The sequence below is a fragment of the Choloepus didactylus genome, chromosome 23 (genome assembly GCF_015220235.1).
Source record: "Choloepus didactylus isolate mChoDid1 chromosome 23, mChoDid1.pri, whole genome shotgun sequence".
Lineage (NCBI taxonomy): Eukaryota > Metazoa > Chordata > Mammalia > Pilosa > Megalonychidae > Choloepus > Choloepus didactylus.
Window position 1 is genome coordinate 553,896 of NC_051329.1, and position 10,187 is coordinate 564,082.

A 10,187-nucleotide genomic window follows, 5' to 3' on the forward strand; every position below is an offset into this window, starting at 1 on the left:
TGTGTGTGCGGGGGTGGCACAGGTGGCAGGGGAGACGGGGGTGCCAGGGGTGGCGGGACTAAGGCTGGGGAAGGGCCAGTGGCCCTGGCCCTCCCAGAGGAAAAGTTGACAGTGTGCTTTCTGAAAGCAGAGAAAGGAGCCGAAGGGAGAGGCCAGTCCCTCCACCCCCGTGACCCCGGTTAAGATCCCTGATTGCCCTGTCCCAGCCTCGCTGCTGGAGGAGCTGCTGAGACCCCCGCCCGCCGTGAGCAAGGAGCCCCTGAGGAGCTTGAATAGCTGCCTCCAGCAACTGAAGTATGGTCCTTTGTGTTCCGGTTTGTTTCATCTTTAGAGATAAAATCACGTTTAGCTTTGCAGAATCTTTGTTGCCAGTGTTGAATGTCCAGCAGAGTTTGAGCAGGTTCATATTTAATAGTGGGTACTCTTAGACATGACACCTAAATGCACACTGTAAGGTGAAAAATGGGTAGCACCAAATTGCCCTTGATTGACAAGCCTTAAATTGCCAGGGCCTGAGCCCTCGGAAGCTCGAAGGCCAGACCTTTAGCGCCTGTCAGCCCTTGGGCCGAGCCTCCGTGTCCGGGGACCACAGAGGCCGGTGTCTGTAGGGCGAGGGCACGTGTGGGGCCTCTGTGGGAAGGTAACGGTGCGTCCTCTTCACCACGTGAAGATGGGAAAGGCGTCAGCGACTTGATGAGAGTTGGACCCTCGATCTGGGTCTTTCCTTCCCGTGTTCCAGATCCCTGAAGCACAAGCACACTCGTGTGCCCAAGCCACAACAGGGCCTCTTAAACTCAGTGGGCTTTGCTGTTGACATCACAGTCTGGCGATTGACCCCAGTCTCAGTCGAGCTTGTGGAATGCAGCTCCGTGGATGACAGGCTCTCCCTCCTCCTTGCCTGGCTTTCATTTGACACAGCGTCCCTTCCTCTGCTTCCCCTTGTCCCCAGGCAGGAGATGGACAGCCTGCAGCGCCAGATGGAGGAGCACACCCTCACCGTGCACGAGTCTCTGTCCTCGTGGACTCAGGGCGAAGGCCACCTCGCGGACCCCACCCTGGCCAGCGAGGACGTGGATCCCAGGGATGCCAGCCGGGAACCCCGACGGGGCAGCACCCCTAAGGGGGCACAGGGGCAGTGACCGCAGAGCGCCTCCACCCGCCGCGCTGCTTGTGACGATGTAGAGGAGTGTTCCTTTATCGAGATTATTTATTTGATTGTGTTTTCTATGTTTTCCTAAGAGATGAAATTTTAAGTTTTGCTTTTGCCTTCAAAAAGGAGTAAAATAATAGAGGCAAGGGTTATGGAAACAGTTACTTGCAGGCCACAATTAGCTTTTCCCACAAAGTGACCAAATTTTAAAAACCTGCTTTAGGTCTCGGAAACGTGTCCACGTGTCTGCAGGGTCATTCGTGGAGGTGATGCCTCGTGCGCGGTGACTGGGCTTGCGGTGGGTCACGCCATCAGCAGGTGGACGCACGGACGATCCCCAATGGCGCCCCAGGACGCGGCAGCGCATGGTGTCAGTTCCTGCTTGATCGCTGAGAGCTTTACTTCCCTACAGAAATGAGAGTATTTAAATCTGTAGCTTTTTCTTTTCTTTTTTTTTTTATAGCCATGCCACCATAGGATGTATATATAAATATTGAAAATCATTATCTAATCTTTAAGAAATATATGCTTATATTATTTAAGAATGTCCTGAATTGTCTCTTTCTCAATGGCCTTTTGGAAATTTGCCGCTAAGAAATAATGTACATGTATGATTTAGGGACTTCAGTCAGAAAACTCTATTTTGAGAAATATAATTGTTTTCTTTACTGTGTCTTCTAAAACCAAATATTCTCACACAGAAGGGTTTTTTTGTTGTGGTTTTGGTACTAGTTTGAGTCTTGCCCTGCACTGCGTGCTCTCTAAACTGCCCTGCCTTTGCAGGTCGGACCCCTGGCCTGTGACATCTGCTCCGGGCCCAGGCGCCCCTGGACACAGGGCCACGTCCTCATAGCTGCCAGCAGGCGGGCGGGCTGCAGAGCACCATGGAGGAGGGGAGGAGGAGGGCGAGAGCCCGCAGGGGGCCCTGTGCTCCTCACCCTGTCACACTCGCAGGGCCAGGCAGTGTGCTGTCCTGCCCCAGAGAAGCCCCGGGTTCTGGGTGGGACCCTGCACTAGGGGGAGAGCTGGTGTGGCCCTGAGGTGTCGCCTGGAAACCTGCGTGATTCTAAAGGAGGACAGGGCGGGTGCTGTGCGCTTCCTGCTACAGCCTCCGCCTTGCAGAGGTTTATAAAAGCAGCCCCCCCCCCCGACGTTTGCTGAGAAAATCTAAACTAATATTTATTATGAACTGGAGAAGAATGGAACCCTGTGGTCTGCGTGTGGACTGACTGGTTTGCAGATGAAGTTGGGAAGTGTCACTGACAGCCCAGAAGCCCTTGTTTATATATTACTTGTGTATATTTTGTGAGAAAGCAGTATGGTATTCTTCAGCTGTTCATGTGCTCTTGTAACATGTTGTTAGGAGGTTAATCGATAAGGTTAAAGTAGCGTTCATTGCAAAGATGTTTAGTGCTTAAAGAAGAAATTCCCTAGCAAGTATTGGAATTGCTAAAACACGAACATCATTTGTATAGGGTTAATCTTGAAATAATACTTGAAAAGTTCATTATAAATCTATCTTACTTTTTAATCTTTTTGCTAAATTGTTTTTGTGCCATTAGAAAGGAAAAATGGTAATTTATGTTCTTATTTATTTGGGTTATGTCATCCTAGGTTTTAATTTTAAAACCGGGAAATAACCCTTAGACTGCTTCCGTGGCCGAGCTTCCTCTCCCCACGTGCAGTAGAAGGTGTTCCGCGGAAGGTCCTCTGTGTGCTCCTTCTCTTGGGGCAAACTAATCCCGGGTGTAGTCATCAGGGAAAAGGAGCTCTGTGCCTCGCCCCTTCTCCTTCCTTTAGAGCTACCCTCTGCGCGTGTGAGTGTGCATGCAGATGTGTGTGTGAGCATGTGTGTGTGCACGCGTGTGTGCGTGTGTACGCGAACGTGCGTGTGCACGTGGGAAGCAGCACTGCCTCTGTGTCGGCTCCCGCTCGGCTCCGAGTACCCCGGCCTCTGTCTTCTTTCTGAATCCCCGCATCTGCCAGTGAGTGCTGGGCTGTGCCCACCCATTGGAGGGATGTTTTGTGTTTGCTCCCTGTTATTTTAATTTTCAGCCTGGGTTCCCTACCCGAGGCCTTGTGTGAAAGCCGACACTGCCTTAGCCTTCCTGAAGAGGCCACCCTAAAGGGGAAGTTTGACTTCTAAGTTGCCTGCCTCTGGCTGGCTGTGGGACTTACTGGCACATACCTCCCAGGGCCAGATTCTTTACTCTTTTTCTTCTTTTTGTGGGCAGAAGTGGGAACTTAAGGAATTTATTCATTGAAAACCAGAGTCAGTTCTCAAGTATTACTCTGTGAAAACTGTTTGCCGCCACTCAGCGTTGTGCATATTCTGCTTGTGCCCACTGTGTCATGTCCAAGCTGCAAGCAGGGCCGGCGTGGGCACTTCACAATGTTACTGTTAATTTTAAGTTCATCTTGTAGATTTGTCCACCTTTGCTCTGCCCCTTGGAAGCCGGGACGGGAGCTATTTCTGACGGATGGCAAAGTGGCCCCTGGGGCCTGGGGTCCGATCCTTGGAACCAGCCCTCTTAAGAAGGATATCCGGGGGCAGACACAGTTCTCTCGTTGCAACTGGAAGCTTTTCCTATTGGTCACCGCCTTTCTTAGTTGAAAAATTTCACTTTATGCAAAAGCCATATGCCTGCAAAGTCACCATGTTTAAGTTCATACTTCCAGGAGGTTTTTTTTTTAATTGAATAAAAATGGAATGCCCCGTGTAAAGGTTTCTCGGAGTGGAGTGATCAGTGTACTTGAAAAAGGAATGTTCTGGAGCCACTCTAAAGGAGCCCTGTGACGGGAATAAGGCTGGGTGGGGAGACCTTTCGAAGCCTGCAATGAGTTTATGGGCTGGAAAGTCCAGACACATCTTTCATTGCAGGGAGGTCTTGGGTTATCATATGATCTTCAAGGGAAACAGAGGCTCTAGAAAATTTGGGTGGTTCTGAGTTGTTATTAATTTCTATTAAAAACTTACTCATAAAAGGTAGTCCTCAGATTGGGGCTTTTTAAGGGAAAAGTGGCACCATGTACAATGAATTGTAACTTTGAAAAGCATGTTAATTTTTTAAGAAATTTAAGTGTGCTTGGGAGTTCTTTAACTTTTGTGCAATAAACTATTTTTTGGTAAAGATTTCCATATTTCATTGGGGGATTCATTTTAACATTTAAGTATATTTTGTTATATTTGGGAGTAACTTTTTAATCTCATGTTGTTAAATACTCTACTAATGCCCTGTTTTAAGAGAGAAGTTTACTGTTCTGCCAAAGTTTTCACTTCAGACGGGTTGTAAAATCTAACTTCTTGTTGCTTTTGAAAGCAGAAGAGTAGCAACTTATCCATATTTCTTCCTTCTTTAACCCACACTTCACTTCTGACATACGCAAGTAAATAGGAAGGTGAGGAAGAATTTCTGGAACAGCAGAGAAGAGGATGCAGCTCTGCTTCCCGGGGCTCTGGGCTCGGACCGTAAGCGCTGCCTGTGCCCGGGGCTCGTTTCCTGCCCTTCGCCCCCGGATTGCTGCAAGATGCTGACGTCACCAGCTCACTCATCTTTGTGAGTCCCCATTTTCTCCTGTCTTTTTCATCTATATTTTATTTTTTATCAATAAGAGTTAGCCAGGTGTAAGGAGTTTTCAGTTAAATGTTATCATTAATAACCAGCATGGTAAAAAAACAAAAACAAAAACAAAACTGTATAGAAAAGGAGAAGTAAACAGATAATCCCAGGATGTGATTCTTTGGTTGGGTTTAGATATTTTTCCTGTAACCCCACTTTTTAGCTTCCATAACCAGGAGTCAGGTAATACCTGCACTGCCCAAATCTAAATGGAGATTCTGGGGTGGCCTCAACTTCCTGAAATATTGAGGATGCAACACTTTTGTCCACGGCCCCTGTTAAGGGGCTTATATGTATCTGAACTTTTTCCTTTTGCATATAAAGTTGCATAAACATTTGTGGGTACTGAACCAACTATTTGATGAATTTATTTTCCTCGCTGAGTCCACTCATCAGCGAGGTCTCTGTGCTACGTCTCTTACTGAGTCATACAGTTCGTAGTAAAGAGCAGTTTCAGCATGGATGACGGGCAGGTACTTCCCGGCTTAGAGTGGTGGCAGGTATTGGCAGGACTTTGGGTTAAGTGTAGGACAAGGAGTGCAAGGCTTAGTGTTTAAAAATCACCAGGTCCCTCGGAATTCTCTTACCTGATGCAGTACTGGGAAGCAGATCATGTGGAAAGTATGCAGTGGGACAGTTTATACCCTGTCATCTAGGGTGGTTGAAAAACACATTTATCAGTGGAGTCCCTGAGCATTTTCTAGATGAGAAGGAACTCGGAGCAATCTGTCAGTCCTAAAATTAGAAGTGTTTATTGGAATTCTTTCTGCTTGCCTTCATGTGTGTTCCCATTTGACACTGAATAGTGCAGACCTTGAAAGAGGTGTTCTCCCTGGATACAGTAGGAGGTGGTAAACTATGGCCGAGCCGTCGCTACAGTTCTCTGTGGTGCCCTTGACCAGAGATTTGTCGGGGTGGGGGCAGGACTGAGCGCTGCCTGCATGCCCACCCCCGTGGGGCCATGGGTCAGGTTCGGACAGTGCCGTCCCAGCCCCACTCAGTGGCAGGGGTGCTGGGCAGCAGGTTCCCCATTTCTGAGTCTCTGGGTGTGTGTCAGGGCTGGAGGTCGCCGCTCCCGGGGTTGTGACGCTGGGGCTGTGAGCCTGAGCCGCTTGCCTGGTGTGGTCCGCAGTGTGGCGGGCAGCAGCTGAGAGACGCTTCCCCAGAGAGGCTGGCAGGCTCAGCCCCACTTCACCCGGCTTTGGGAATCACTGGAGTAAATGATTTGGGGGTGCTTTTTTTCCCCCACATAATCTGGGTCAAATCTCACTTTTCAATAAGATGTTTTAGTGTATCATGTCTGAATGCCCTAAAAATGTGGCAGAACTCCACAGAGGAGCAGCACCAGGCTTAAAAGCGTCACACACAATTCGTTTGTGTGAAGGATCCCTCATGACCTTTAAATGTGCCTTTCTAAGTACCTGCTGGAAATTTCCAAGTGCATTTTCCCAGTGCTGGAAACGCAGCGTGTGAAAGCTGAGCGCCTCGTCTGTCCACCCTGGCCCGCGAAGCTTGGGGTTTCAGTGCTCTGCCTCCACCTTTGTCCGGTCTGTTTTCCAGCGGATCCCAGGCCCTCGGCGCCTGCCCTGGGCCTCCGGACTTCACGCCCCCTCTTTCTCAGGGTCACCTTGGAAGCTGGCCTAGTCACGGAAGCAGCCCTGTGGTGGACTGCCCGGCCTTCAGGAGCCTCTTCCTCTCACTCCGGTGTCGAAGGATGTACTTGATCGTATCGTTCCAGTGCTTGAAACCACCAGGGCCTCACTAGTTCCTGTGGGATCACGTTCAGTACCCACTTGGCTTTCACACCCTCCACCGTCTGGCCCAAGTCAGCCTTCTCAGCTTTATTTATTAGTTAATTCAGCAAACATTTATTGAGCTCTGTAGTAATCCTTAGTGTGATACACCAAGTATTCCTGTTTCTCTGTCTTCCGGGGAGGTGGCAGGATACGACTTCTGGGTCCTCTTGGGCTTGTGGGAAGCCTGTGACCAGCTCCAGCGGGGAGCCGTCAGCAGGGGTCAGCATCCACTGGCCGCTGCAAGACCCTTCCGAACCCTCTTTGCAGCAGCATTCTAGAGTGGTATCGCACCATCAGCGTGAGTCCCAGAGCAGCTGATTCACCATGAACATGAAGAATGAACATGAAATAAACCATTGTTCTTTTATGGCTCTTGATCTTTGGGGGTTATTTGTTACTGCACCATAACCCAGCCCATACTGACTAATGCAGTTGCCCGACGTGCGCCAGCAGTGCTCCCTTGCTATCTAGGCTTTGGTAAATTCAACGAAGGCAGATAAAAGGATGGGGGAGGATCAGAATGTCTTGACCCCCTTCCCTTTCTATGTGGTGACGTTTCCTTCAGTGGCTGAATTTTCTCCACGACTTCGGTTTTTCTCAGGCAGCCCCTTTCAGGAGGCCACAGCCTCTCAGCTCTGGAAATTCCGTCCCCCGAGGGTCACAGTGGCCTCCTGCTCTTGCAGTTTCTTGTTGCTCACTGTGCCGTCCCTGTTCCTCTTCCGAACCCTCTGGCGGGGCTCTTGCTTTCCTCGCTAGACCCCAGCTGTGTGTAGCATTACGTACAGCTGGATTTCTACAACTTACAACACTTATGTCTTGAAAATAGTCTTACTGGACATACATCCTTTAAAATAAGCAAATCCAACAAACACTGAAAGCAGAAGATGAAAAGAATTATTAGCTACTCCCTGCTAGGGCTTGTCCCCGGGCCTTTCTCCCTAATGTGATGAGTGAGGATGATACTGCCTTGTTCCACCTACCTCAGTCTGTCGAGAGGATTAAATTAAAATACATCTAAATTTTGCTTTGAAATTTGCTGTGAAGATACTCTAGATTCAACTTAATTCTTCTGAGCTCACAATAGACACATTAAAAAGTCTGGCTGTGTTTACCTCCAGTCGTCCGTACCTTCCTTGCAGTCTGTATCATATGTGCAGGAAGCGCTGTCAGCGTGGCGGTCCTCAGCCATCTCCGGGGGTGGGTGCACGTGTCTGCACGAGAATCCCCCACCTGCACTCCTGCCTGCCCAGCCCGTCCCCCGTCAGCAGCGGCGTCTCTTCAGGTCTCCCCTGGGACTCCCCACTCCTCACCATAGAACCCTCGGCAAGGGCTCAGCCTCTCCCTCCAGTGGCGTCTCGACCATCTCGAGTTTTCCTTAATTCCTCCAATAAGTCTGCTCTCTAAGGATAGTCACACATATGAAAAGCAGACCCGCACACCATCGCCCAGTTCCTGACCCCTCGTGATCTGGGGTCAGGGACAGGGTAAGGGGTTAGGGTAGCAGTTAGACACACAACTGTTAGGAATCATATCAACTCTGCTACCTCAGAAAAGGACAGCAATTCCTTTTTATAAAAACAATTATCATGTCTACAATTTAATGATATTGATTACATTCACTATATTATGCTACCAACACCACCATCCATTACCAAAACTTTTACCTCATCTCAACAGCGACTTGGTCCCGTCAAGCAGGAACCCGTATCCCCATCTACCCCAGCCCCTGGTGGCCTGTAATCCCCTCATCAGCTCTTTTAGTTTAACTTTTTCTCATTTGTTGCTACGCACTTCTACTTGCAGTGGTTTGCATCTCAAATTCTCTCATTTCTTCCTCAGAGTTAAACAGTGGTCTCCAAGGGTGTCGGCTTCTTAACAATGGAATTCAGTTTCCCACTTGGAAAACTGGATATAGGACACCCACTGTTTTCCTTTTCCTTGACTATCCTAGTCTTACTTCACTGCATTAGATGGGTATGAAGACAGGGTCTTGACAGGATCCCTTTTTGTTGGCTGGATTCCACTGAAAACCCTGGTCCTAAGATACCAGCTGGGCTGCTTTAAAAGCAATGCCCAAATTCAGTGGCTTAAATGAGAGAAAAGTTTCTCTCATGTAACAGCCCGATCATAAGAACAGGACTGATGATGGCAGCTTCACGGAACTGGACACAAACATCTCCCATCACTTGTTTCACAGCTTCCAGCAAAGGCCCGAGTCCGCTGGTGTAAGGGTCAGTGGGGTCAGCGTCACCCAGCCCCTGCCTTGCTCCGTCGCCTGCCACAGCAGCTGCACGGGAGGCTGGCGGCAGTGTGTCCACCCATGGTGGTGGTGAGTGGATGTTGGGTGGCCACTGTCTACCACAATCCAGTTTTGAAAAATCAGGTCTTTCAGAACTACTTGGACTTACGATCGATATAAAACCCCTTATGGGGTGGCTCCTGATAACTTAGAGGCTTACTCAGTGTTAATAAACTTGACATATAATTATGTACATTTTAACTACAAAAGTAGTAATAATAGCTAACATTTATTAAGCTTACTGCACGGTGGCTCTGTAGCAAGGGTTTGGCATGTATTACTTCATTCAGTCACCTGTGAGACAAGTGTTGCTATTATCTGCACTTCACAGCTGAGAAAGCTGAAGCCGGGAAATGAAGTAATTTACCCAAAGCCACGCAGCAGGTAGCAGGACAGACGCCCAGGACCTGGTGCTCTTGAATCACATGATGGTACATTAGTCATAAAAAGTCAGTTTGGGTGGTGTAAGGGACAGAAGTCTTTCCACATTACTTAATAGTTAAAAACAACAAACTGTAAGATTTTATTCTAACAAAGCACTCTTTATTCTTTAAATGGAGGCATAATTTATGCATAAAAAGGCACAGAATTTAAGTGTACAGGATGAGTTTTGATATGCATGTCAAACATATGTAATTACTGTGCCAGTTTGAATATATTGTGTCCCCCAAATGCCATTATCTTTGATATAATCTTGTGTGGGCAGACGTTCATTCAGGGTGGGTCTATATTAAATCATTGGAGCCATATAAATGAGCTGACAAACAGAAGGAACTCAGTGCAGTTGAGAGTGACATTTTGAAGAGGAGCTACAGCCAAGAGGGACACTTTGAAGAATGCACGGAAGCTGAGAGAGGAGCTGCAGATGAGAGACAGTTTGAAGACAGCTGTTGAAAGCAGACTCTTGCTCCAGAAAAACTAAGAGAGGACAAATATCACAAGTGCAACTAAGAGTGACATTTTTGAGGAACTGCAGCCTAGAGAGGAACGCCCTGGGAGAAAGCCATTTTGAAAGCAGAACTTTGGAGCAGACGCCAACCTTGTGCCTTCCCAGCTAACAGAGGTTTTCCGGACACCATTGGCCATCCTCCAGTGAAGGTCCCCGATTGCTGATGTGTTACCTTGGACACTTAATGGCCTTAAGACTGTAACTGTGTAACCAAATAAACCCCCTTTTATAAAAGCCAATCCATCTCTGGTGTTTTGCATTCTGGCAGCATTAGCAAACTAGAACAGATTTTGGTACCAGAAGTGGGGTGCTGCTGAGTTTGCAAATAACAAACATGTTGGAACGGCTTTTTAAATGGATAAGGGGAAGATTC

The 10,187-nt window shown here is 48.2% G+C and overlaps 1 protein-coding gene across 5 annotated transcripts in view; it reads left to right on the forward strand.

The window, feature by feature from the left end:
* Positions 1-4,292, forward strand: part of GOLGA3 (golgin A3) — an 80,732-nt gene extending 76,440 nt beyond the window's left edge. For 3 of the 5 annotated variants that reach the window (XM_037817005.1, XM_037817009.1, XM_037817006.1), the window contains exons 23-24: positions 128-294; positions 950-4,292. In XM_037817005.1, the coding sequence (XP_037672933.1) occupies positions 128-294; positions 950-1,139 (357 nt within the window). In that variant the 3' untranslated portion in view covers positions 1,140-4,292. The remainder of the gene's footprint in view (positions 1-127; positions 295-949) is intronic. The other 2 variants (XM_037817008.1, XM_037817010.1) reach the window with 1 other exon arrangement.
* Positions 4,293-10,187: the final 5,895 nt, after the last annotated feature.